Source organism: Tursiops truncatus, chromosome 4 (genome assembly GCF_011762595.2).
Source record: "Tursiops truncatus isolate mTurTru1 chromosome 4, mTurTru1.mat.Y, whole genome shotgun sequence".
In the NCBI taxonomy this organism is placed as follows: domain Eukaryota; kingdom Metazoa; phylum Chordata; class Mammalia; order Artiodactyla; family Delphinidae; genus Tursiops; species Tursiops truncatus.
Window position 1 is genome coordinate 132,683,858 of NC_047037.1, and position 27,348 is coordinate 132,711,205.

The 27,348-nt window shown below is 37.7% G+C and overlaps 2 protein-coding genes across 13 annotated transcripts in view; one reads left to right on the plus strand and one right to left on the minus strand.

Annotated features, from left to right (window-relative positions):
* Nucleotides 1-16,124, plus strand: part of SON (SON DNA and RNA binding protein) — a 30,476-nt gene extending 14,352 nt beyond the window's left edge. The window contains exons 5-12 of one of the 4 annotated variants that reach the window (XM_033856026.2): nucleotides 145-291; nucleotides 472-660; nucleotides 7,768-7,878; nucleotides 8,843-8,959; nucleotides 13,089-13,236; nucleotides 14,913-14,984; nucleotides 15,091-15,206; nucleotides 15,710-16,124. In XM_033856026.2, coding sequence (XP_033711917.1) covers nucleotides 145-291; nucleotides 472-660; nucleotides 7,768-7,878; nucleotides 8,843-8,959; nucleotides 13,089-13,236; nucleotides 14,913-14,984; nucleotides 15,091-15,206; nucleotides 15,710-15,769 — 960 coding nt within the window. In that variant the 3' untranslated portion in view covers nucleotides 15,770-16,124. Of the gene's footprint in view, nucleotides 1-144; nucleotides 292-471; nucleotides 661-762; nucleotides 1,568-7,767; nucleotides 7,879-8,842; nucleotides 8,960-12,381; nucleotides 12,462-13,088; nucleotides 13,237-14,912; nucleotides 14,985-15,090; nucleotides 15,207-15,709 lie in introns of those variants that run through there. The other 3 variants (XM_019922318.3, XM_033856027.2, XM_033856028.2) reach the window with 3 other exon arrangements.
* On the minus strand, nucleotides 1,183-27,257 carry DONSON (DNA replication fork stabilization factor DONSON). Of its 9 annotated transcripts, none has more exons than XR_012331595.1 (13): nucleotides 26,456-27,257; nucleotides 25,627-25,707; nucleotides 24,280-24,483; nucleotides 23,074-23,252; nucleotides 21,455-21,633; nucleotides 20,740-20,821; nucleotides 20,528-20,632; nucleotides 19,731-19,929; nucleotides 18,795-19,007; nucleotides 17,889-18,034; nucleotides 11,783-11,878; nucleotides 6,753-6,833; nucleotides 1,183-1,856 (listed from the first exon to the last, which is right to left on the minus strand). XR_012331595.1 is itself a non-coding variant. In XM_073804461.1 (11 exons), the coding sequence occupies exons 1-10, from the start codon at nucleotides 26,759-26,761 to the stop codon at nucleotides 17,897-17,899; spliced, it is 1,686 nt and encodes a 561-aa protein (XP_073660562.1). In that variant the 5' UTR covers nucleotides 26,762-27,257; the 3' UTR covers nucleotides 1,183-6,833; nucleotides 17,889-17,896. The 9 variants fall into 9 exon arrangements, 4 of the variants coding, with proteins under 4 accessions (XP_073660562.1, XP_019777879.1, XP_019777878.1 ...); XR_012331594.1 differs by having other exon boundaries at nucleotides 1,183-1,879; XR_012331596.1 differs by lacking the exon at nucleotides 11,783-11,878 and having other exon boundaries at nucleotides 1,183-1,879.
* Nucleotides 27,258-27,348: the final 91 nt, after the last annotated feature.

Here is a 27,348-nt window from a genome sequence, read left to right on the forward strand (position 1 = left end):
GCTAAGTTACATATCTGTAACCTATCATTAATCTTGTTTTACCTTTGAAAATTGATATTATGTGGTTTTGATTCTTTTAAGAAATTACATGTTACTCTGCATAAAGTGTAAGGTTTATCTTTTGTTTGTTTTTACTTTTTTAAGAAATGCAAACAGATTGCACAGAGTAAAGAAGATGATGATGTAATAGTGAATAAACCTCATGTTTCGGATGAAGAGGAAGAAGAACCTCCTTTTTATCATCATCCTTTTAAACTCAGTGAACCCAAACCCATTTTTTTCAATCTGAATGTGAGTATTCGTGTTTCTAGACTAGTGAAACAGCACAACTTGTAGAACTGTTTAAGTAAAATTCAAATGGAATTTAGTTTTTAATTTAGGTTAAATACTGTGTGAAATAATGAACAAAGTCATTTTCAGATTATGTTGAACATCTATTGAGTTTTAATTAAGCAAAACATTATTTTTTAGATTGCTGCAGCAAAGCCAACTCCACCAAAAAGCCAGGTAACATTAACAAAAGAATTCCCTGTGTCATCTGGATCTCAACATCGGAAAAAAGAAGCAGATAGTGTTTATGGAGAATGGGTTCCTGTAGAGAAAAATGGTGAAGAAAACAAAGATGATGATAATGTTTTCAGCAGCAGTTTGCCCTCTGAGGTAAGTAAAAGGAATATTATGTATTTTTTTCCTTTTATATACCTGAATCTGCATTTTATTGTTATTTTATATCTGATTTGGATTCTGTTTCACTCTTCTTAGGGCCGGGTTAAACGGCAGGGCCGGGTTAGACGACAGATGAAACAACCCGCAGCTTCTCATTTGACAGTAACTCGATGCAATTCACTTTGTGGAACCAAGCCACAAAGTGAAAAGCATCGAATTGCAGAGAACAGTGTTATCACATCCCTACCCAACATTGGGCCCTCCTTGCACTTGTGGGAAGGTAGCCCAAGGTACAACTATTTAGCTTCCCGTTTTGCTTCAAGGCTCTATAGCTCTAGATTTTGGTGGTAGCAAATTTATTGGGTGGAGGGATTGAGCAGAGAGAGGCAGATCCTCAGGTTCAACACAAGAACTGGATTGGAAAAGGCGTTGTAGGCTGATGTGAGCATCTTGGATACATAGCCCATTGCCCTTAAATAATGGTTTCTATTTCTCTGGGTTGTTTGTCAGATAGCCTTTAATTTTAATTATTTTCCCTTCCCTATGCTACCTTGGCCCTTTGGATTCTTGTGTTTAACCTAATGTTCAGCCTTGGTACTCCATTTCCCTTCTCCTTCCCCTTTTTGCTACTATTAAAAGTTGGAGAAGTGGAATTCACACCTTGACATTTCCAGGAGGCTATAGTTGTATCTTGTCAAAATGACGCGGTAATAATGCCAAGTGTCAAAACAGCCCCATTAAAATGCCGCCTGATTAAATAATGTGCTGCTAAATATAGTGCACATGAAAACAGCAAGACTGTATATATATGTAAATATATATATATATATATATCTGTATCTTTGTATGTATCTCTGTATCTGTACCTTTGCTGTATCTTTTAATAAACAGTTTACTTTTATTTAACTTGTTGTGCAAAATCACGCTTGGGGGATCTGGGAGGGTGGAGACTTACTAGGGGGGTGGGAGTTTTAAATGATACCATAGACTAGTCATCACCTCTTGCCCTTCGTTTCCAAAGCCCAGACATTTGTCCAAGGACTGGATTAGATATCTGATGCCCTTACAATGTAGGAATTCTTCCCCAGCTCCTTTCCTTGCAGTTCTGGGATATGTGGGTCAGAGAGACCTGTACTCTTCACATACAGGTTCACTTTATTGGCCATATCATCGTCGTCCAATAAACACCTCTGATAATACAAATAAACGAATTCTGTTTGTAAAGATAAAAGTGAACAGAACCCAAATCAGAAACTTTGATAGTATTTTTTTTCCCCTGGGCTATTCACAGGTGACATTTTCACTGTGGTTTTCTTTTTACCTGTGGCATTTGAAAAGAGAGCAAGTTATATACAATGAAGCTGGACATAACTAGCCAGTGCAACTTACAGTCACTGTTGATGATCTATATTTACATGGGGGTCAACAATTGAAGCAAGTTATACCATCACCAGTGAGGGAGAGGATAGATAGCTTGTTGGGACAGTTTTTAGAGAAGCCAGTTGAGTAGCTCAGTTGCTAATTCCCAAATCAAGCTACCTGCACATTTCAAGAGGGAAAGGTTAACTGACATTTGTAACTGACTTAAATCTTGTAGAGGCTGAATATAAACCATGGTGAGAGGGCTGAACAGACTGACTTAGAAATTCTGATACATACGCTTTTAGTAATTGCTTGAAGATTAAGCAATTAACAGAAAAAAAACATAAGGGAATTATTTATGTGAGAAAAATTTTCCAACAGAGTGAAGCCCTATAAATATTGCAAAATTCCAAGGGATTTTCCTGGGAAGATAAGTGACCATAACTATTTTGACTTCAGTTGAACATCGGGAGAGTGCTTAGTGAATCCTGGTGATTATGGTTCTTATTGATTGAGAGCTTATGTGTAAATATATATATTTCAGTATTTAGCCATTTTCAGCTTTAACACTAAAACCGTGGTGCCTTACATTGTCATCAACAGTGGTTGTCAGATTTGAATGAAAAGTTGGGGGGAATTATTCCAGAGAAATCCTACGGGGGAGTAGGTGGGTATTCAGATTTTATAATAAGTAAAGGAGCCTTTTATTAAAGCAGGAGGGGAAAAAAAGTTTTGTTCATGAAGCAGATTTCTCCTGTGGGGAGGATATATACAGCTATTTGATATCAGAACTCTAAGCTAGTTTCTTAGATGATTAGACTAAAAAAAATATATGTTAACTATAATTTCAAATAAAACAATCCCAAAATTTTAGGAAGGGACAGAATTTTGCTCTTGCTTTCAGGTCTTCGTGCTTTTACCTAGCAGTAATATGAAACACCTAGAGGAAATGTTCATAATATAAAATGTTTAGTTCCATTTATTTAGCTGTATTTTATAAATATATTTGTAAGATTAATGTTCTATATTCCAATGTTTGTAGAATACTATTGGTGACATTTTATGGGAGCATTGACTCTTGATTCCCTGTCAGGGGTTGAAATAAAGAATTTATAGAGAAAAGGAAAGTTCTTCTAAAATGGTCAACATTTTAACTGAATAGTACTTTTAATTTTTTTTACCTGTTAGTCTTTTTCATTTTAATAAATGTAAACGGAATTTGCGGTTCTTTAGTTTTGAGCATGAAACATTTAGGCAAAGATCACAGATTTGATCTCAGCTTTGCTATGATCCTTAATCCCCCCAATTGTTTTGCACATGAGTGCTCTTTGACATAAGTATGAGTGGATAAACGTGGATGGATCAGCATAAATCCATATCTTACGGAATATCAACTCATCAGACTGTGTGCCCTACTGCCATAGCATCGTCTTCCTACCCAGAAGCCAACCAGCATCATCCTCAGTAAGGAGTGGCTGCAGAACCTTGATCATATTTGTGTCAATTTGATTTATAAATGAAATCAAAAGTGTTGGAAAACATTTTAAAAATTGTCCTCGGGGGCATTAATTCTTGGTAATAAAGTTAGCAAAGACTTATTGGGTAGAAGATATAAATGTAGTCTCTGACGTAAAATTTCCTTGGGTTAACTATTTATCATAAATGTCCAGAGGTAGCTTGTCATTAAGTCTAGTGATTGTTTACATGTTAGGACAGTTTTTGTCTCTGGCAACTGTGCTTGATTTGTTACTATTGAAGAATATTTCCCTGTCCAGTGGAGCTAAAATTCCCTTATATTTAGAAGCTCTAAATTTTTGAAGTTTAGGAAAGCTGAGTTCTTGTGGTAAGACGAAAATTTTAATTGAAAATAAAACTAGGTCCTGGCAGTGCTAGCATGTGTTAAGTACAGCTTTGTTGTTCATTCTTCTCTCCTTAGATTCTCTTAGGTGATTAACATGGAATTTCTTTACCATTTAATGATTTATCTGTTTCTTATTATGATTCATTTGGATTAAATGTACAAGTTAACTAAGAGTTGCACTAAGGAATTTTATGTGAAATAATGAAAAGGTTCATAAATCAGTTTTTAAAACCAAGCCACGTAACAACTTTACGTTGTTACGTACTTTACGTAACAACTTTACGTAGTGTGTATTTAGTGTGGCTTTTGTTTCTGTAGTTTTCATTTTCTACGTGAACCTCTTTGTATTTTATTAATTTTAGCTAAATATTTTAAAATCATGTTTTGTATGCAGGTTAGGTGCTTTTTCTTTAATTCTATTTTCTTACAATTAAAAATTTCCTTTTTTACCATCTTTTAATTTGAGATACCTGCAGTTACCTCTGTAGAAAATAATTTGCCTATTACAGGGATTATTTTTTCCTTACCTGACTGACCACCTTCTAATGTCTTTAGTTCTTTTATATACTTTCATTGACTTTATAGGAAATACTTAAGATAATTGTTCTATTTATATAAACAGTTGGGTTAACAAAGGGGGGAGGTAAATTGACTTAGAAGGGTTTTTTAAATGAAGATATAGAAGGTACACAGTTACAACTTAGGCCATGAAATGCATGTTACATGGTGTCAATTATATGTGTTTCATTAGTCCTGACAACTTTTTAGGTTATAGAAGTAGTAATCTGCTGTGTTACTGATGTAGAGGGCTGAAATAACTTGGACAGGTTTTTATTAATGTGAGAAGTGGAATTATAATTGAGGATAGTCTTTTATGTGGATTTCACCTTTTAGAACAAGTCCTAGGGAGAAGGAAATTAAACATTTCCCCCCATTATAATACTTGGAGTATTACTACACATTACATAGAAAGTCTGTCTTGTATTAGTGGAAATAAATAAGGCTTGATGATAGTTTGATAACAGTATTCTGTACAGTTTAAGATAATTTTCCCCCCAGTTTTTAGCATTCTAAAACTTTTAGCATCATTTTGGTACCTTTTACACATTACTGTTTTTGAGCAACATTAAAAGATGATTAAGACTCTAAAGCCCTGCTACACTGTATAGTTTACTATATACTATATATGCACAAATGCTATACAGTCCAATACAGTAGTCATTAAGTGAACCACTGAAAAATCAGTTCTTTAATTGCACTAGACACATTTCAAGTGCTCATTAGCTTTCACTGTAGAAAATTCTGTTGGACAGTGCTGTTCTAAAGGGTAGCTGTGATATTTTATGAGTGTTTTAATACTGATGCATAACATTTGGTGTAGTCTTTGAATATTACTGCTTTGGGGCTTTTTATTGCATATCCTGAGTTACCTTGAAAACCTGGAAATATGCTTTTTGATACAAACTCTTGAGAATCCTTAAGAGATTAAGATAATCCTGATTGATTATACTTTGAGTATATTTTTCCACATTAAAAAGTATGAATATGAAATTAATAGTCAAATTACTATTTGTTAATAAAGTTTTGACATGAACTTACAGCTCATTTGGTAAGCCTGTTGAAGAATAAATGAAGTTGTATTAGGAAAAAACTAGTTGTAATTTTATCTAAAGTAAATTTACATTAAATCCCAATGTTGATATATTAAATAAATACTATTTAAATAAATAAATAAAAATTCCTTTCAAAGTGAAATGTGAATTTAACGTATAATATTACTGAGATTTGAATGAAGTTTCATCCTGAGGATGATGATGGGGTATTTAGGTTACCTACTTACTTAATAAAGGTTAAAAGAGAAAAAAGTATGAAGATATAAAAATGTCTTCAGAAGGAAGAATTCACAGATAGGTATGTTAATTTGCTTTCCAGTTGGGAAGAAGTAATTTTATTCTAGAAAAGTTGGGAGTTTTCGGAGCCATCTTAACTACATTTTTATGGCTAATTTACAGATGGAAATTGGGGGATCGGAGCTTGGGGTGGTAATGGGTAGGTGCATTTTCCTCAGTATCTCCTCTGTGTTTTGACTTTTTAGAATAAAAACCTATTATTTTATACCTAAATACCCTAACACTTAGATTTGTAGATGGGTATGAAACCTGGAGTAATTCTGGCAAGGTTAAAGAACAGTACTTGAGATATATTTAGTGGGCTTTCAAAAATTACTTCGATGATCTTAACATCTAAGGCCAAAGGAATGTACATTTTGAACTAAGATATCTGGGTTCCCACTTAAAGTCCCAGCAGGTGATCACAATTGTAATAGAAGTGAAAAGTGAACCTACTAAGTTTTCTAGTGTTTCAATCTGGCTTTGCTTATATAGCCCCAGAAATATTCTAATTAGTGTGGATAATTTACTAAGTTGACTAAGAAATTAGGACCTTTCATAAATGAGATATGTAAGCAGTATAATAAACAGTTACAGAATGAATTCAGATTAATTCTGCTTTCATTTTAAGAGGCAAATACATAGAAATCTGTACTTTCTGGTACCTTGTGGAAGAAAAATTGAGTTTTGCTAAAGGAATCTTACTAGGTGATTCAGCAAGATAACTAAGAATGATGGAGTGATTAAGGGGTTCTGAAGATAGGAAAAAGGAAGATTACTAATCTTTATGCATGAGGTATAATTATTCTCTCAAAGTCATACACCCTTCTCAACTATATAGGTCTTATTTTTAAAAGAAGTATTTCATACTCAACTACACAGTCAAATTACAGGTAACCTTAGTTTAGCTTTTTAAAAAAACCTGTGTTATTTTACTGACTTCCTTGTATTTGTCACATCCATGCAGTACTTACTAGTCATTCTTTGTAAGTGAATTTAGGAATACTTCATGTCAGATAAGCGTTTTCCAAAAATGAATTTTCTTGGGTGAAATACTAGAAAATATTAATGGGTTAAGTAGTGTTAGAAGAAAAACAAGTATTAAGAATTGGTGAGTTGACACACATCAATCAACCTAACCTCTTAATGTTAGAACCAAAAACATCAAATTTTTCTTTCTCTGGTTGAGCCCTCCACAAATTTGGCAAATACGGTATTTGCTCTAAAGATTATCCTTAAAAATTTCTTGGACATTATGATACTTCTTAAAAAGTTAAGTCCCATCTGCTTAGCTTAAGCTTTTTACAAGTAGAATATGAGCTTTGAAACGGAGGACCTAAGACATTTCAAACGTATTTTAAGTGCTTCAATTAATTATGTACCCCACAGAAATATTTTAACTTCCACCATAAATGTACATAAACTGAAAACAAAAGATCCACTTACTTATATAGTAAATATATTCTTTGAAGAAACCGAGTTCCTAAGACCAAACTATATGAACAACTGCAAGTAGGTGAAAACATGTGCAGACGAGTGAAGGAACGATCACTGATGTGATAGTGGTTTTCTGCTTATTTAAGAACCTTGCTTATTGCTTTTGAGGGTTATGCTGAGAAGTAGGGTAAAATGAAAAATGCTAATGAGTTACAAAATTAACTGTTCAAAAATTCGCATTTATTATAAATGACTGTTTTGTTAGTGAAGGCCAGAGATTAAGTTCTTCATGGAACTTTCTATGATTGTAATTTGATGTAGTAGAAAGAAGTCGGATTTTAGGTTGAGTTCAACTGCTGCCTGATACTTTGTAATTTACCTTAAACAATCCTTGTCTGTTTTTCAAGGTTAGTTTCTTCTCCCTACTTTACAAAATTTTAATCTATAAAACTTATTTTGTTTTTGACATGAAGCAACTAAAGATATGAGCATTTTTCAGAATTTAGGGGGTCTGTTGTTATTTGAGATAATTATCTGTATTTTCTTTCTTAGCCTGTGGACATCTCTACAGCAATGAGTGAGCGGGCACTTGCTCAGAAAAGACTCAGCGAGAATGCATTTGACCTTGAAGCTATGAGCATGTTAAATCGTGCTCAGGAACGGGTATGTAGCAGTTTTAATGTCTACATGATCATTTATCTAGCAAGCTCACTTAAAGTGATTTGGGGCTTGATCATTCAGTATATGTTGTGTACTGTTTCTTGAGAGAATAAAAATAGAAAAAATTATCTGCCCTCATAGAATTTATAATCTAATGTATAAAAATAGCTAAGTGCCCATAATAGCCCTGTGAGGTGTATTGAGTTTCCACTTTCCATCTGAGAAGACAGGTAAAGAGTGGCTAAATGAGGCCCAAGGTCACAAAACTAGTTAAGTAGGGAACTGGGATCCAAACCCAGACAGTCTGAATCCAGAGTCTGTGCTTTTTTAACAGTGGACAGCGGCTCCATAGGCTGCTTTTCTATGGTAAATATATGGAAGCAGTAAGTACATGTTCAGAGAGAAAATAAATTGACTGACAATACCGGGTGTTCAGTAAATATACTTTGAATGAATGACAGCTAATTCTTTAGTTATCACAGTGTTTGAACAATTTCCTATGTTTATTATTCTCTAACTATGTATCTTGAATTTATTCTCGATTTGTAACACTTCAAAGAAAGTAATTAAAAATTGAGGTTGTCAAATTAGCATGCGTTTATGAGATATGTAAGCAGGAGGGCAAGGATCCTTTGCCATATGAGTGATTTTCTATATTTTTCATGTATCCGTGTGATACTTTGAAGAATGAGTGTCAGCTGTGCTTTTTAGTTGTTAGAGATATCTCAAATTTTATCAGTGGGATCCACTGAGCAGTTACTGAATTGCTGCTTTGGAATGTTTAGGAAAACAATTTTAAAGATGTACAAATTCAGTATATTGTTTTTGAAAAGTTGAATATTTAAGTTTGTTATTAAGCCTTTTCGGGAACTAAGTAAACCATTTCATTTAGGGAATTAAATTAATACCAGTAGCACTTTAACTAGAGAAGTAATTTTACTTAATTGAGGCCTCTTCTTTTCTTCAGATTGATGCCTGGGCTCAGCTGAACTCTATTCCTGGCCAGTTCACAGGAAGTACGGGAGTACAGGTTCTGACACAAGAACAGTTGGCCAATACTGGTGCCCAGGCCTGGATTAAAAAGGTACACAACATATGCACATACAAAAGTGTCCACGTACAAAGTTAAAATTTTTAAGAAAATGTTTTATTAAAAGTGCAGAAAGAGGCCAGTGAATCTAACCAATTTCATGGTAAATTTGCTATGTGTATATATATCCTCCAGGATGGACACTGAAGATGGATCGATTGATGAGACAATGGCTAATGTATAAATATGGCTCAAGAGCCACTTAATTTATATCCTGCTGCTCCTGGGTTTTGTGGGGGTGGTTTTTTAAACTGTGTTTTGAATGCTAACAGTGTATATCAGGTGCTGTTCAGAATATTCCACAGTTCCTGTTGGACAACCAATCTAATGATTTCAAAGCAGTGGTTCTCAGATTTTTTCTCATCATGGGATACTTTATTACAGGTTTATTTTTGGTGCACTGCCCCCAAGAGCCTTCTGCCACCTGATTTTCCGTTCCTCTATTCCTGTGCCCTTCTTCCCCTCTTCCTTAGTGCCTGCGCCCTCCTGTAAGCTCCCTTGGCCCCTAGTCCTCATTCCTGTTGTGATCTCCAGCCCCAGGTCCCCATGGTTGTCAGCTGTTGGTTACAGCACGTGGTTGGGAGGCCCCAGTGTTAGTGCTGCATGTGGTGATCTTGCCAGGGGTCTGGAAAGCTGGGGGAGGATGGCTGAAGTGTTGGGTGGGCAGTGCTGAAGGGTGGGGAATCGGGTGGGACGGGGATGGCGAATACTATCTGTGGACCACCATTTAGGCCCTGGTGGCCTCTGGTGATCCACAGGTTCAATTTGAGAACCGCTGATCTCGTGAAAAAACAGGATATGTAAGACCTAAATTCAAGGGAGAGGACGGACGCCTCGTGCTGTGAAGATGTAGGTGCTCCTGGTTTCAGATTCCTCCTGCAGTGAGACGTGTGCACTCCACCTACGGCTGCCTCGTTGTTGGGGGAGTCTTAGGTGGTTACAGAGGGCTTTCTGAAGAAAATGTATTCTGGTGAAGGGAGTGGCTTGGTTGGATGGGTGATGGGGAAATTTGTTTCAGGAGTACTGGCAGCATAGCAGTGCTGAAACTGGGAGGCTGTGTGGTCTAATGGATTGGGAAGGTTTCTTTATCCTGCTGTACTCCTGACTCCTTTTGTGATTGTGGCAAGTAATTACTTGGAATTTCAGTCTGCAAGTGCCTTCTTCCTGCCTCGCAGGGTGGTGATCAGTAATGGGATGGGTACCTATAGAAAACTGCTGAGAGTGCCAGTGAGTGAGCTGAATTTCTGAAAAGTCATATTTTTTGTTGCTTTGGACCTTTTAATCTCAGAACTTTTTTTTTTCAATTTTGATAGCATTATCTCTGGTGATCTTCTTATTAACAAATTAATGTAAAGCATATCCTTACTTTGCCTGCCCTCCTTTTTGGGGGAGGGGGGAATAGTTGCACCAATATGTATATAGTGAGTACACAATCAAGTTGGTTAAAAAAATTACAACTTACTTAGTTTACTAGGGGTTGATGTTGGAAAAAAGATGAAAATCTAGCAAAATATTTTTAAGCTTGAATTAGTTTTGGACTAATTATATTACAGTATTTAAGATACCAAAGTGATTCATGTAGTGCTTGAAAAATGGCTTTCATCTCATTGGGAATAATTATAAATGTACATCTATTTCTTTAACAATTGTAGTTCTTTAACACTATTTAATGTTGAAGTTGAGTACTCCATATTTCAGAAAGTTAGACTTGAAGTTTATGTGGATGTTTAGCACATAATAATTAAATAGTCATGTACATTACTAGGTAGAAACTTCAGAATGTGATTCCATTGCAAAGTTGGTCTTCATTTGTACAGTGAAGTTCGGATCCATATATAATGCTACAGACTTCTAAACGTCATCGCTTTAACATAACTCTTACAAAATGATTAAATTGGTTCCCTGTAAACTTTCCCTTAATTTTTTTTGATTTCCAGTCTTGTAGACAGTTGGCAGATTTTAAATAATTTACATCATTTAAAATGTAGACATAAGTCATTTTTGATAAGTTATCACAAGAGAAAGATGTGTTCATTCATCAGACCAAATTTTTAAATAATTATAGAAGAAAGCAGTGTTTTCAGTTCCATTTGTATGTTACTGAACAATATATGCTGCTAATGTCAGTTAAGGCCAGGAACATTTTATTTATAAAAATGAGCAAAAACATGGAAAAAGTCATTAGGCAGCTAGAAATTTAACATTCATCTTCACTGTCAAGTATCACAAACTGTCTACTTGTTTCATTTAGAAAACTTTTTCAGACTGTTCATTTGGTGTTTTCTTGCCTTGCTGTAGGCCAGCACCCTCTTTTAATGTTAAAGAGTACATGGAATGCCAACATTCTCCATATTCTTTTTTACTTTGCTGCAGTGTATTCTTAGATGAAAAAGTATGAGACTTTATTATTAGTAAAAAAAAAAATTTAAATGGTTGTTGATTTGAAAGAAGCTTTATTTTCTGGAATGAAATGATTTGGACATGACGTGATGAATATTGTTCACTTTTGTAGTCTCATTAATTAGCTTTTTGTTGAACTGTATACACACTGGTGTAAAGATTTGAAGATATTAGAGAATGGAAACAAAATCGGAAACCTGCGTTATTGGGGATTTGTATTATACTCTGCACAGTTGCCCTTTTTTTTAGGAGTGTTTCCTGGAAAAGAGGGGCGGATGAACCTGGAAGTAAGTAAAAGTAATTTTAGGTGTGTAGCAACAAGGCAGTTGGTATCCAAGCATCAGCTAACTTTTCTCTGTCCACCAACACTGCATGGCCTGCACCAAGTAAGGAACTGAACCAGGGGTATGTTTTTACCTCCACAGCTGCCTCCTTCCATCAGAGTACCATGTTGAACTTAATGTCTAGTCACACTTCATTGGCATGTTTTCTCCCCAGCAGATAATTAAAAAGCTGGGAAAAAATAACAGTACACAGTTTTACTATGGTGTAAAAACCAAGATTTAAAAATTCAGTATTAACTTATCAGTAGAGGAGATTAATGTATACTATTTCTAGAGCTACCAAAAGTTTTGACTGCCTCTGTTGATAAGTTAATGACTTTTGCTTACATTTGCTAGAGAATGTAAATCTAGACTGTTTAATAACAAGGGGAAATAAAACATGATTTGGATATGTATGTTATAAATTTAAAAAAAATGGACATAAAGATCAACAGTAGAATTCAGTGGTTTGTTACATGTACATGGATGCCCTTTAAAAAAGAGGCATCACATAGTTCTTAACGTGTGAAAATAACTGTTGACCATGCTAATGTATATAGTTGTGCATCTTACGACATTAAGTGGTTTGCTGCTTTGATGGAAATTATGGTTCAGTGGGTTGGATACAAGAGAGATGACTGTTCACAGAATAACCTGTGAACTTTCACCCCTCTGTATGGAAACTTGTTTCAGGGCCAAATCCTTGTAGCTGTCTTCTTGCCCCGGTCAGTGCCAGCCCTACTATTCACAACACTGCTGCTACCGAGGCCTAGGTATGTAAACGTTTAAGGAGTTTTTTAAAAGTCTTTTTAACATCAAGTTAGGTTTTAAAAGAATTCAAAATTCAGTTTGGTATAATTACAGGGTATTTTATGTGTTATCTTTTTGCTTCATAGGGATTTTCTAAGTAAAAAATTTATACTTGATTTATGGTAAAATGGGGGGAAAAAACTTTGGATGATAACAGTATGCTTCTTCAGTGTCCAGACTATTTCTAAATGATTTCTAGGCTTTATTCATTAACTAGGTACACCTGGGACAATTAATATTATTGACTGTTTTAACATTGCCTTCTTTTTATTTTGCAAGCTAAGAAGAGATACCAGTGAACCTAAATAGTGGACGAAAACAGGAGTGTTCTAATTTTTTTTTGGAGGGGGGCACAAGGGCCACCGTAAAACCTGCTATTTGACTTATTTGACTTTGAAAATACTGTTATGTTTATGTGAAAATAATTAGAACATACACACTACAGTATGTATATAAGTATAGAAGCATTTAATTTCTGTAACTATAACAGATCTAGAAGTAAAATAAGCTTTCTTTCTTTAAAAAGTTGCACTGAGTTTGTAGTCAAATTCTAACTATAAAATGGGGATATTTTACCTTTCTTTGGATAGGATCAGTTCTTAAGAGCAGCCCCAGTAACTGGAGGAATGGGAGCCGTTTTGATGAGAAAAATGGGCTGGAAAGAAGGAGAAGGATTAGGAAAAAACAAAGAAGGAAATAAGGAACCTATTCTAGTTGATTTTAAGACAGATCGAAAAGGTAAGTTTTTTTAGAATGTTTATTATACCTCCTCTAACATTTAGGATTTCATTACTATCATAAATTCTTCTGATGCCAGTGATCCTGAACTGGAGACACTTCTTACAGTATATATAGCTTTTTGTTAGGAAAAAAATGTTTAACCCATTTTCAGAAGCTTTATATATAGATGGAGACACTAATTTGAGCGTAAAAGGCAACAACCTTTGTTATGTGCAATATATGATTAAGTTTTTGATTAGATTTCATATTTAGATAGAATTTCCATTTTGTTTTCTCTTGACAGGGAACATGTGCTTGTTTTTGTTTCTAGGATTTATTTTTTCTTTCAAAGATCTTTATCCCACATATTCTCATTTTCCTATTAGAGAGTTCTGTTTAGTCTTCACTTTCTAAACCCCTTTTGCACATCCCTTTTTTCAAGCTCAGTAATTGAGTTCTGTTGGGTTGGGACTGGAGAGTAGACCCACTGCTGACAGCAGTATTACCTCTTCACATTGCATTTCTTCCCTTGGAATAATGTCTATTGTAGAATCACATGGGGCTGCCAGCTAAATGTGATTTCAATAGCTTGTTTAAAGCTGATTTTTAAAAACTGGAAAATTTAAAACTAATTTATTTTCCTTATCTTTGTAATCAGAAAGTTAAGTTGAAGTTAATTCAGTTAAATTACTGTCCTAATGAATTTGGAAACCAACTAGCTCTGACCAAATTATGTATTTTAAAAAATGTTTTGTATCAGAATTTCTACATTGTCATCTACCAGGAATAGTATGTTGCCATTTTATTCCAAATTGGAGAGAATTTATTGTAATAGTGATACTCGGAAATAACACAATCATCCACTAATGCAGCATTAATGCAAACTTTAAATTAGAAAACGACATTGTACTTATTGTCACATTGACATTATACTGCTTATACAAGTTGCATAGATTCTGTGTGTCATAAAAGGTGGTTTATGAGAAGACAACATCTGTGGGTGCATTGCATAATTCCAGGGAATAGTTCCTTTGGAATTGTGCAGTGTGGCCTGGGTTTGGGAAAGCATAGTGGCAGAATTGGCAAAGAACTGGTTGAAAAATTCCCCCTAGGATTTAAATGGAAAGCATTGATTTTAGTTAGGAACGTAGCTAAATAAACCCCTTTTGGAAAGTGAGGCTGAGGCTGTTGGTCTTTTGAGTACATCTCATGTTTGAAGTCAGAAAGGGCTTGTTAGCTGGAAAAAGAAATGGACCCATTTATCCATGAGAGCCTTTCTCACTTTTTTTTGGCCTAAAATCCTCGACTTCTGGGGAACATACTTAAACTGAGCATCATTTTTCAAGGGATGAGAAACCTTTAGAAATCATTTGCAAAGAGCCACTACTTTTTAAACTTAGGAAGAAACAGATCTGGAGTTGTTGATAATTATAGCAATTTATGTATTCACATTAACTTTTCTGAAAATTTTAATTTTGTACAATTTCCAGTACTAAGATAAATGAAGACAATGTATAGATTTACGTATTGAAACAACAAAATAGAAGTCAAGATCAAGGGTAGTGGGTGGGTGTTGACTTCTATTTGAGGGCCTGGATTGAGGTTCAGTTTCCTATAGAGGGAGTAGTTGTTTTGCTATATTGTAATTTTAATGCTTTGAAATTTATTCAGTGATCATTGTTTTTTTTTTTAAGGTCTTGTTGCAGTAGGAGAAAGAGCACAAAAGAGGTCTGGAAACTTCTCTGCCGCAATGAAAGATCTGTCAGGTGAGAGTACAGTTTTGAATTTCTTCTTGTTCCACCTTCCCCTTGTATTCAAGTTTGTTGCCTCAGATGTGGAGATAATTATAACTGGTTATTTTTTTCTCTGCAGGCAAACATCCTGTGTCTGCCTTGATGGAAATCTGTAATAAGAGAAGGTGGCAACCACCTGAATTTCTCTTGGTCCATGATAGTGGCCCTGATCATCGCAAACATTTTCTCTTTAGGGTAAATATGAATTTCTGCATTAATTGTATACATTTGTTAATTTGATAACTTGATGTTAGAGGGTGAGGGATAAGCATTATATGATCACAGGATTAATGTATTGTTTGTGGGTTGGGAGTGTGTGTATGTGTATATGCTTTAATGTGACCTGTTAATATCCTATTATTTTTTAAATGTTGGCGGGAAAGATGTGGGCAAAATCTGGTGAACAATTTGTTGACCTTTTCTAGTGGAATGTGGGGAACTAATTGTTTTTATCAGGCTTCCCTCCCGCCATGCCCCCCCCCCGCCCCCCGCGCTTCAATTTGGAGACCTGCTCTTAATTTGCAGTCAAGTCCCTTTTCCCAAATGATTTGCTTCTTTTAGGGTTGAGATTTATTTGACTTACATGGTATGGGTTTTATATTTTTGTAAATTATCTTTCTAGCATTTAGTGAAAAAATTACAAAGCTAATAGATATTAAAGTTTGATGCTGTTCTTATTGTATGTTTTTCTTGAATAGGTATTGAGAAATGGAAGCCCTTACCAGCCCAATTGTATGTTTTTCTTGAATAGGTATTGATAAATGGAAGCGCTTACCAGCCCAGCTTTGCCAGCCCTAATAAGAAGCATGCTAAAGCCACAGCAGCTACTGTGGTTCTTCAAGCAATGGGCCTTGTACCAAAGGACCTCATGGCTAATGCCACTTGCTTCAGGAGTGCCTCACGTAGATAGATTGAGGTTTTATATTAATCATTTCAGATAATTTTACTCTGCATCAAAATGTATTTCCTCTTTAATGTTGTAAATATTTGGCAATTTAAGACATTGTGTAAAAAGCAATCTGTACAAACATCTCCAGGCTTTGATTTTTGTACCATGGAAATTGTATTTAACCATACAAGGTTTTGGTATGTTTATATTGTTTACCTTAGTGATGTATTTGTTTAAGTGGCTAACATCCAAACGATTGTTTGAAGGCATCCGTAATCTTCAGTGTGGAATGTTAAATAACGCTTTTATACTGTATTTTGTACTATGATGTCAACTCCCCTTACTTATGGCTAGGCTGCTGTAACACTTGCCTGTAGTCAGTGAAGGGCTGTGCACCTTGTACTAGTTCACAATGGGTTCTGCTGGACAGATACTGGGCCAGTGTTATTGAGGTAATCAAGCAAGATCTGTTCCACAGGGCTAACGCCACTGTATCCCCTTTAAATTTTGTAGAGGTTATAAAAAAAAGAAAGTGGTATGTTGTGTGATGGTCAGCACTAAGTCCTGCATTTCTGTCAAAAGCCACTTGGGCCATGAATGAGAAGGGAGTTAAAATGAAGTCTGACTAGAATTTTACTGCAGAGGCCAAGTACATTTAGTATGGCATTGAGTTGTGATATAGTTTTACTTTGATGTGCATTTTGAATTTCAGCTACACCTAGATAGACGTAAAATGATAATTAAAATGCTGTAACCAACTTATCTAATAAAATCGGCACCCAGCCACTATTTTGTTGACTATGAGAAAGTTTAAGTTTATGTTAATTTTTAGGGTCTGATAGAATATTTCATGTGTATTACAGTGGTATTCATATGCTATGTCTCTAAACTTTATTTTCAAAAGCTTAAGGCCCAAATATAAACTTCTCTGGAATAAATGTGGTGGTTTATTTTCTGGATTACAAAGTGAACACATACTTCTTCACTACTGTTACTTCTTCACCCAATGCTTTTGATTTCTAAGCATTTTTATTTAAGAAAATTTGAATTATATATGTATATATACACACACATACACAAATACCTACAAGAACATATTAAATACTACTTTGTCATGACAGCTGAGCATACTTTACAACTCTTAACCCTATTCTATATGGAATACAAAATACCCTCATCTGAGTTAACATGCATTAAAACAAGTAATATGTATGGAGAATAGAGGAATTGTAAACAGGTAGGAAAACAACTAAGGTGGAAGCGTCAACAATCAGCTCAGTAGATACTGTCTACATTTGTTTTCTACCTTTATAACTAGAACTTGCTAATAATCCTAAGGAAATTGTTAAAGATAGTTTTGCCCTGATGCTGTTAGTCACAATGGCATGAGATAATTGATACTAAGCCTCAACTTCCATTTGCAAGGAAACGCTCAGTTTTCTACCCAATTTATAATTAGGTTAATGGATCTAGAATTTTCATTCAAGGTTTTTGAAGTGTTTTTTTTTTTTTTTTTTTTTTTTTTTTTGCGGTACGCGGGCCCCTCACTGTTGTGGCCTCTCCCGTTGCGGAGCACAGGCTCCGGACGGGCAGGCTCAGCGGCCACGGCCCACGGGTCCAGCCGCTCCGTGGCATGTGGGATCCTCCCGGACCGGGCACAAACCCGTGTCCCCTGCATCGGCAGGCGGACGCTCAACCACTGCGCCACCAAGGAAGCCTGGTTTTTGAAGTTTTTAAAAAGTTTATCTTCATATCTGAATATTTAATCAAAAAAGTAAAAACAAATGTTGATTTTGAAACCTTAATCCTATTTACTGCTTAGTGCATGTAATAAAAGTATTGTAAAAGGTTAATGTTTGTAAACATTTGAGTATTTTTAAAGCTATATTCCTTTAAACTTCCAAAGTGAACTTTAAAGCCAAAGATACAAGTATCTTGAATTTCCTTGCTAGAAGGCTTTTTTCCTCAAAGATTCCTTTTAGGCTTACTTTGGTGTTCAGGATCTCCAATTATAAATGTAGTCACTCATTGCCACATGCCGTAAAGATGATTTCCCCAGTATCGGTGTTTGACTAAGGTGGTCCAGAGTTTTAGGGTGCAATCCACAGTTGGCAAGCTCCTCATGAACAGCCTCCTGTGGAAATATGTATGCAAGTCAGTAAAAAGCACTGTCAGAGTCCTTGAACACTGATGAGTTTTTAAAATTACCATGGGCTCTTTGACAAATAGATGCCTTATTCAGTAAGGGCAAATTCATTGTTATCATTATCAATAGAAGCTCATCCTAAGAATTTCTGCATAATGACAGCATCCAAAAATAATAATTTTGGTTATTTTTATAAGTCTGGCAAACGGATAAAAATAGTTTTAAAGGTCTCATTACCTCTAAGTAAAAAGCTATATGTCCAAAATTAAAGGCAGATATGTTGTAAAGCAGCTACTTCAGTTTTATTAAAGTGTGGATACATATCTAGAAACTGCTGGATCACATGAAACAAGCAGCTCATCCCTCCCCGAATCTAAGAAAAAGTTCTATAGAAAAAAAGGCCTATGCAGCTAAATAAACACCCATAATTATTTATTTACCCCCGCCCCCACAGTAAGCAAGCAGGTACTGTTAGGTTCTGGATCTGAGAGAACAATGAAAACTTGCCTTTTGTTTGGGAAGTTCTTTAGTCAGTGTTGAATACAACAGCCTGAATTCATAAAATTTACCTCACACACAAAAATACTTTATAGTCATTATCCCTTCCCTCTTAGTAATTGTAATTGATAATATTAAGCAGTACAGTTTAATAACTTGAAACACCAGTTTGGCTCATCATAAATGACTGACTTCATCCATTTAGTTTGAGAAAACTGCAACTAAATGTGTTTACCAGCTGTCTACTTACCTTATCCAGTACTTTATCCTTCGGTGGGCAGATATTAAATACAGCAGTTGGCTCATGTGTATACAGTCCTGCAGAAAATGACCCACTCTGTGAAGATCTGAGTAGCATAGTCATTGAATGTAGAGAATGAGGCATGATAGGACCTGTAATCTCCAAACTAAATTGATCTCTGTATCCAGAAGGAGCTTGTGTCTTCATGTTTACACTTCGCGCCTTCAAAAATAATTTAAAGAAAATTATGGTCATCTCTCAAGCTTTTGTCCCTAACTAAAAATGTGATCAATAACTTCTCATTTGGGTATTCCTCTCTTTAACAGTTAAGGAACAAAAGTAGTTCATAAGACATCAAAAGAATGTTACATGAGTAAAAAATGTTCAGTAATTCTGTTTCCAGCATCCTCTCCTCCAAGTTATGAGGCTGTCAATTTAAGTATTAGTTCTAGAGAATGTAACTTTAATATGGTATCCTTTCTGATTAATGCACTTTCAATGCATAATACTAGGAAAATAAAAATTAGATTCTGTTGCTATTACCTTCAGCATATGTAACACACATGAAAATTACATGTGTAATTCTTCAACAATATGGATATATAGTTATTCTTTTCACTTATCCATGATCCAGTTTTTGAGACCACCTATAATTTAACATAACATTCTTGGCTCTATTCTTTCACTGGTTATGAAAGACAAACTTTAAGAAAGCAACTTTTCCTTATGGCAATAATTCAAATATAACTTTTCATATAATTCCTTTGATAATAACTTTATATCAAGGAATTTTTTTACTGGGAGGAAAGAAAAAGAAAATACGCACCATGTAAAAATGTCAGGAGTTACTAAAATACAGAATTTATCGTATCAAAAAAGGAAAAGTATGTCTTTAAAAGCTAGGTTATGAGGATCAGTGTAGAATTTTTTTTTTTTTTTAATTACCTTAAGCATTTGCATTGTGGCGCCTCGGAAAGCTATAGGTGATAAGAGGGTTGGTGGAAGTCCTGCCTGGGGACCTGAGGTAGCGATTAAACTCTTACAGTTGATCAAAAAATTTAGCAATGTAAAGGTATTCGTTCCCTTCACCAACACAACAGACTCGGGTCTGTGATCCATTTGTACTTCATGTATCTCTTTACGCCTGGACATGACAATCAAGGAAACTGCAAATGCAAATCCCATACCAAAAGGAACAGCAGTTATCTTAATCCTGAATCACCTGGAACCCTCTTCCCCCACTCCAAACTGGAAATGCTCTTGCTAATCCTCTTCACTGCAATTATAAGGCATCTGAATGATCAAAATGATTTTTTTGACCATCTGAATTAGCTAGAAATTGATACCTAACAAAAACTGATTTCTCCTCTAGTCAAAAATATGTTCCAGTTCCCTCACAAACTTAACCAAAATAGAATATTTTCACTTAAAAAAGTTTAATAATTGTTCATGGCTTTTTGGTACTTAGGGGTTTTTTAATGTCATGATGGAGTATCAGTTTTAATATCTTAAAGATAGTTTAAGTTTATAGTTAAATAAAACTGTCAGTCAGTATTACATTGCTCAAGGGAATTCCCCGGCGGTCCAGTGGTTAGGAATCTGCGCTTCCACTTCAGGGGGCAACTGGTCGGGGAACTAAGATCCCGCATGCTGTGTGGCACGGCCAAAAAAAAAAAAAAAAATTACATTGCTAACTTAATTCAATGAAAATAAATTCTAGTTAACAGCAACTGAAAGGATACAGCTTGATAGAAAGTACATCTGGTTTTTTAATTTTATCTTGCACACCCATCTCTTCCAGCCAGGAAAAACTTTCTTCTTCATCCTCATCGCTGACTGCTTGCTCCCTAGGAAATTGCTATAGTTAGTCAGGGTTCCCATTTCCTAAAGCTATTTCCTCTACACTGAATCCATAAGTCACCAGATGATGTAAAAGGTTATTTTAATCACATACTCCCCATGTCCCAAGCTTGTTCCAGACGCTTTCCTCTTCTCATGGCCACTTTCTTTTATTAAAGGCAAAGAAAATTCAATACCTACATGAGAAAAGAAAAATGTAACTATGTTTTCTTTAATATAATCTGAAAGAATTAAACAGGCGTGCCCGACTTGTAGAGAGTATATTTGAAAATGAGTTTTTACTCCTGATGTATTAAAGCAGTACTTTTCATGCTTTCTTGACGGCAGCTCACAACACACATATCTTCTTGAAACAAATGGTTCAGGACAATACATAGCCTCACTACATGTGGTACTCTTTCATCAAGTATATACTACTCTATTTCATTTTTTTATAAGGTGCTGAATGAGTCCACTGAATAGATTTCATGACCCACTAATGAGTTGAGCCTCTTTAAAGATCATGTTATCAAAAGGGGGTAGATAATTTGTATTATAAAAGAATTTCTATAGGAGTATATTCAGATTGGGACATTCCAGCTTGATATATGTTTAGAGATCAGAGAAGGGAACACAACTTAAAGCTATGTATAATGGACAGCTTAATTAAACGCTGGAAAAAAAATTAAAAAATGAATAAAATAATTCTTAAAACAATTAGATAAAACTGGTAGAAGATAATTCAACTGCTAAAAGACAGTTCAAATTTTAGCTTTTAAGGCGTGTTTACTATATAGTGTGGTATTCTCACTTTAAACCTATAGTTTTACCTTCGTTTTTCATAGCTTCTCTTATACCTCTAGTTGTAGGAGACATGAGAGCCGTGATTACATCATCTCCTGCTAATCCCGCTGCACGGAAAAGGATAGTAAACTGATAGGTACAAACGTAGAAATAGGGGCAAAGTTTTGTCTTCAGCAGATTATACAGAGAAGTAAAGCTCACACACCTATGAAGAAAAACATTTTTCTTTAGGCATTGTTAAAACTAACTCAACATCTAAAATAGTTTTTGTATAATTTAATTTGATACTCACCTGATTTAAAACACAAATATTACAGATAATGGTCTGAATTTTTGCCATGACATAGAACTTGGCTTTTTAAAGGACTGAAATTGGTCACAGGACTCACTGATGACTTCTAAATACTTTAACGAACAGTGTTTACCATTTAAACACTAGCCATTTTGTCTTTAAACAAAACTTAATTGATAACTGGTTGCTGACTTTTGTTTTTTAAATAAATTTATTTTATTTTATTTATTTTTGGCTGTGTTGGGTCTTTGTTGCTGCGCACGGGCTTTTCTCTGGTTGCAGCAAGCGGGGGGCTACTCTTTGTTGCGGTGCGTGGGCTTCTCATTGCAGTGGCTTCTCTTGTTGCGGAGCACGGGGGCTCTAGGTGTGCGGGCTTCGGTAGCTGCGGCACGCGGGCTTCAGTAGTTGCGGCCCGCCGGCTTAGTTGCTCCGCGGCATGTGGGATCGTCCCGGACCAGGGCTCGAACCCGTGTCCCCTGCATTGGCAGGCGGATTCTTAACCACTTCGCTACCAGGGAAGCCCTGGTTGCTGACTTTTTTAAAGCTTTTTTTTTTTTTTTTGCGGTATGCGGGCCTCTCACTGTTGTGGCCTCTCCCATTGCAGAGCACAGGCTCCGGACGCGCAGGCTCAGCGGCCATGGCTCACGGGCCCAGCCGCTCCGCGGCATGTGGGATCTTCCCAGACCGGGGCACGAACCCGTGTCCCCTGCATCGGCAGGCGGACTCTCAACCACTGCACCCCCAGGGAAGCCCTGGTTGCTGACTTTTAATAAGTACCTTCCACTGATGGGAAGGGAAGCAGCTACTGGCAAAAAGTATAACAACGTTAAAGAATTAGGTCTCTATATATTTATCAAACACTTATATATATATTCCACAACTACGTAAAGAGTGAACAAGAGCTGGGAATTCCCTCCCCATCTGGTGGTTAGTACTCTGCGCTTCCACTGCAGGGAGCATGGGTTCGATCCCTTTGGTCAGGGAACTAAGATCCCACAAGCCGTGCAGTGTGGCCAAAAAAAAATTAAAATAAAAAAAAAGAGTGAATAAGAGCTAAAAAAAAGTAAACAATTAACATTTTTTTTCTTTTTGGCTGCACCACGCAGCATGTGGGATCTTAGTTCCCTGACCAGGATTGAACCTGGGCCACAGCAGTGAAAGCGCCAAGTCCCAACCACTGGACCGCCAGGGAATTACCCAAAAGTAAACAATTTAAATGTTAGTTATTACAGTTTAAATAAAATAATTCAGAAGGACACAGAAATCCATCTACTACTGCTCATCTCCACATCATAAATAAAATAAGGAGAAAATACTGCGAAAAGGGGTTGCACAAATTTTTACTAATCTTACCAGTCACTCATTAAAATGTGTTGCAGGGTTTCATCATTTGACCAAGGGTTTGTCTTTCCAGCCATTTTTCTGTCAGCTCCAATACGAGGGAACAATGGTAGCCAAGACAAGGCAGGGTGGAGCCAATAGATAAGGCTCTGCTGGAAGGCACAACGGAGCTCAGTGGAGAGTTTGGGATCCTAAAATACAAAGATGATATTGGACAGTTCTTGCCCCAGTAGAAATACAGAATTTAATTAAAAAGACACTGAATATACCAAACACTTATTCTCAGGATCTTTACTGCTTCCTGTAAGAAAGTGTTAATAACTGTTACAGGGGCTAAAATGTAGTTTATTATTGTTTGGGAAAACCTTCCTTCCCAGCCATTACAGTCTGTTAAACCACATACCAGAAGGGATGCTTAGACGCAGATGGGAATATTCGCCTGTCTCTACCATCCTTGAGAACAGTGACTATCACTCTTTATCACCAGGGCGGGTGGTGGTGGTGGGGAGTGGCGGCTGTGGCGGTGGTAGGTGGGTGGCTGGATGTGTGCGTGTGTGCGTGCGTGTGTGTAACACTATATTCAACCCCCTCCCCTCATAGCACTGTTTCAAAAGTAGCCAATAAAAACCGATAATCCCAATCACAAATCATATGGATCTATTTATCAAAAAAGATGTACCAAGGCCTCTTTCAGGTAATCTCTTTTAACCTAGTTTGAGTTGATGAGCTGCTTGAAAGTAATGCAATTACATTTCTCTAAAACCTTTCTAGCCACTCATTAACTCTTGTAAATTTACAACAGACCATCACCCAGGTGGTAAGAATTAGTGCATTTAAAAAATACAGTATACATTATGTGAGAAAACCAGTAAAATAACCAATCTGTCTTTGCAATCCTACTCCTCAATTGCTTTTCATTTCCTTATGTTTTCTTTCTCAAAAGGCCTTAGAAAAGGATAGTGTAGTTCAAACAATTCCTGCCTGCAGCAGTGACTAATTCTCAGAACAGGTCTATAAATTTAACAGGCAGTTACTAAATCTGATTTAAAAAACAGTATGAAAGCAGCATTTGGGAAACAAAAAATTTCCCAAGTCCCTGTGTCTTTAAATGTCAAAAGAAAAACTTAATGGAAGGAAATATCTCTGATATTTTGCAGAGAAGTACATTTTACACTTAATTTGTTACTTTTAAGCATAGCTATTTTCTTACAGAATTACCTGTATACTTTGAGGCAAAGTAACTTCTGTTGCCCTACAATGCTGGATGACACCTTGAGCCTCTTCCTGTGCTTTCAAATGATCTGCCCAGGTAAAGGGTTGAGAAGAGGCGAAAAGGAGTCGAGTTTTAATACTCCAGTCCACAGGTAACTCAGTACTTTCTGAGGACGGAATATCAGATTCGGAGAATGATACATGAGGAGTCTTTCAGAAAACAAAGAACACAAAAATTAGTAGAGTACCATGGAAAAAACCCCTTCAATCTATAGAATTCATCAACTAACATACTCATGACCACTGAAATTTCAAAATGTTATGAACGGTACAATAAATAACACTGAACATATACTACACACTGTGAAAGAGTCTGGAAAGAGCCACACTAAACCATTAACAGTGATGTTATCTCTGGAAAGTGGGAATTTCTTGTTGAGGCTGGTGGAAGGGCAGGTTTCACTTTTTAGTTTATTATAGTTCTATATAGTTTAGTTACAAGAGACATACTATTTTCACGATCATGATTTAAAAACATCTACTATTGATACTGCTATCAAAGCAGAAATCTTCCAAGTATTTTTTAAAAAGCACTTTTTAAGCCTCTAAAACTCTGGAACCAGGTCTAAGTTGCTCTTGCAGGTAACTTAGGTTGGGTTCTTAGAGGCCATATTTAAGAAGCATTTGCCGACCTCAAAAATTCCTCCCCAACTGTTTTGCTGTCAAGTCAGTATTCTCCACGTTACAATAATTCTTCTAGATGACATTATTAAAAAATAACGGGGAAGAGGGAACTATTTCCAAGAGACCCAAAGGCCATTTATTTGCAAGGAAGGGAGACTGGGTCTTGGGAACTCTTCTAGCCTGCTCCCATTAGGACAATCTATGCATTTGTTAAACTATCACGAAAGAAGCAGCTGAGGAATGGAATCAAGAAGAGTTTCTGTGTGTATGGTGGTGGTAGGGAGGTTCAGTGATATACCACAACCTGTGGAACTAATTTGGGGATTTGGTTTGAAGATGCAGTGAAGGATGAAGTTCAAAAAGCAGCTGAGCCTGGAGGCACTGGCTCTGAGTGATGAGCTGGAGTTGTCACTACCTACAGAAGAGCGTGAAAACTGTTGGGGGCAGAAAGAAAACCCACATCTACGCCTGCTTTGGCACTGGTGCCATTATAAACATTGCCACAACATAAAAGTCCTTTACCAAGGCTGACGCCTGCCATCTTTTCAACCCTGCTAGAGATGATCACTTGGGGCTCTCTGTGAAACTATTTTCCAAGTAAAACACTTCTGAGAAGTATACACTTATGTTATAAGAATATACACTCTAATGACATTTAAAAAGTATTACCTGGGGTAATTCAGTAACGGCTGTTCTTTCAGGAATCTTCTCTTCCCAGAGCAAATCATTTTCTTGATTAGAATCTAAAAACTGAGGTTAAAAAATGGTCCTTTTAAATTATAAATGATGCTGGAGTTCGCTTTAAACATGTAGACCTTCACCTGGCATACAAGTTTCTCAGCAAGTGCAGGAATTCACGTGAGCGCAAATCAGTATAACAGAGGATTTCACTTGTTTTGTGCCTGAACTTTACTATCAAAATGGACCAAGAAAAGGGCAGGTGATTTGCGCAACTAAGAAATCAGTAATCAATAATCTCAGTTCAAAAGATCCAAAAGGTTGTGGGGTAAGACAAATACTAGTAAATTCTGACCCCATCAATACTCAACATTCCCCCAACCCCAGAACAATTTTGAGCGTGTGAGAAGGCAGGCACTGAATCACGCAGGAAAGAGGGTCCTGTAACCTTCCCATCAAACGGTGGCCTTCCAGGAGTAGTGCCAGGATTACTCGAAGCTCTCTTCCCACTGATCTCCAACCCCCCACCAGACGGCTGCAGCCCAAACTCCCCCGCCGCGCGCCGGGCGGGGCGGCGGGGTCCACTCCTCAGGATGGGAAGGCCCCGCAAGTCCCGCGGCAGCTTGTGAAGCGCACTTCACGCCGCCCCGACTTCGCAGGGCAGCCACCCCCAGGGCTCGGGGCCCCCTGAGGCCGCGGGCGGCTTCGGCTTCGCGCCCATTTCGCTCCTGGAACGCAAGAACCCGCCATCTCTACTTCACAGCCGAATCGACCCACGAACTACGAGAGCCCCTCGGCTCCCAGGCACGAAGACACTCACCGGGCCCGGCGCCTCCTGCTGGCCGCGGGACGGCACGCTGGGAGGCTCGGCGGCGGCCCGCGGCCGGTTGTCCAGGCGGGCGAAGGGGTTCCTTCGGGACACGGCCGGGCCGCCGCCGCCTCTGCCCGCTGCCGGGAAAGGGCGGAGGGGCAGCCCGGCCGTCAGGGCGGCGCGGCGGGTCGCCGGCTCGGGCCGCTCCTCGGTCGGAGAGGCGGCCCCAAGGCTCCGGCCCCTTTTCCGTCGGAGCCGCAATGTCTCTGGCGGCCTTTTGAAACTGGGCGAGTAGCCGGGCACCGACAGTGCCATCACGCGCCTCGGAGGCCGAGGACCCGACCCGCAGCAACCCCTGGCGCTTCCCGCGCGCCGCGGCCCCGCCCCGACGTAGCCCCGCCCTCGCGGCGTCTCTCGGCGCGTGTGCCGTACGGCGCTCGCGAGGCCCCGCCCCCGGCTGTGTTCCTCTGAGGCCGAGGGCACGAGAGGGCTCTGGGCCTCGCCGGACGCCGCGTTGGCGGTCTGGTTGGGTCCTCGGCTGTAGTCGGGTCGCCGGGTGCTAGGTGGCTGGGAAGCACGCGGTCCTGCGCACCGGAATAGATGAGCGCTGTTCAAATCCGCAGCAGGGTGTGATGAGCCCCAGGCACGGCGCCAGGATGAAAACGAAACGTCACACTTGAGCTGCCCTTTCGATAAGCTTCCAGAGCGCAGCGGCGACGTCCAGAGCTGGAGGGAAGCCTGGGCCTCCTTCCCCTTCCCCCGAAACAGAGAGCCCCAACAGGAAATCAGCACGCCGGCTACGCAAGCGCAGTCTCCCGCCCCGCTTCCCAAGCATCGGCACTGCAGCCTTCCACGCAAACACTGCAGTGGTCACGGACGAGTTACCGTGATGCTCCCGTTCG

Coding starts and splice junctions, on each gene's coding strand:
- DONSON (XM_073804461.1), bottom strand. CDS start 26,761: ATGGCACTGTCGGTGCCCGGCTACTCGCCCAGTTTCAAAAGGCCGCCA. Junction 21,634..23,073: donor CACATTTTAATGAGTGACTG/GTAAGATTAGTA, acceptor TTTTCTTCATAG/GTGTGTGAGCTTTACTTCTC. Junction 19,930..20,527: donor GATGTACTTTCTATCAAGCT/GTATCCTTTCAG, acceptor TGTCATGTCCAG/GCGTAAAGAGATACATGAAG.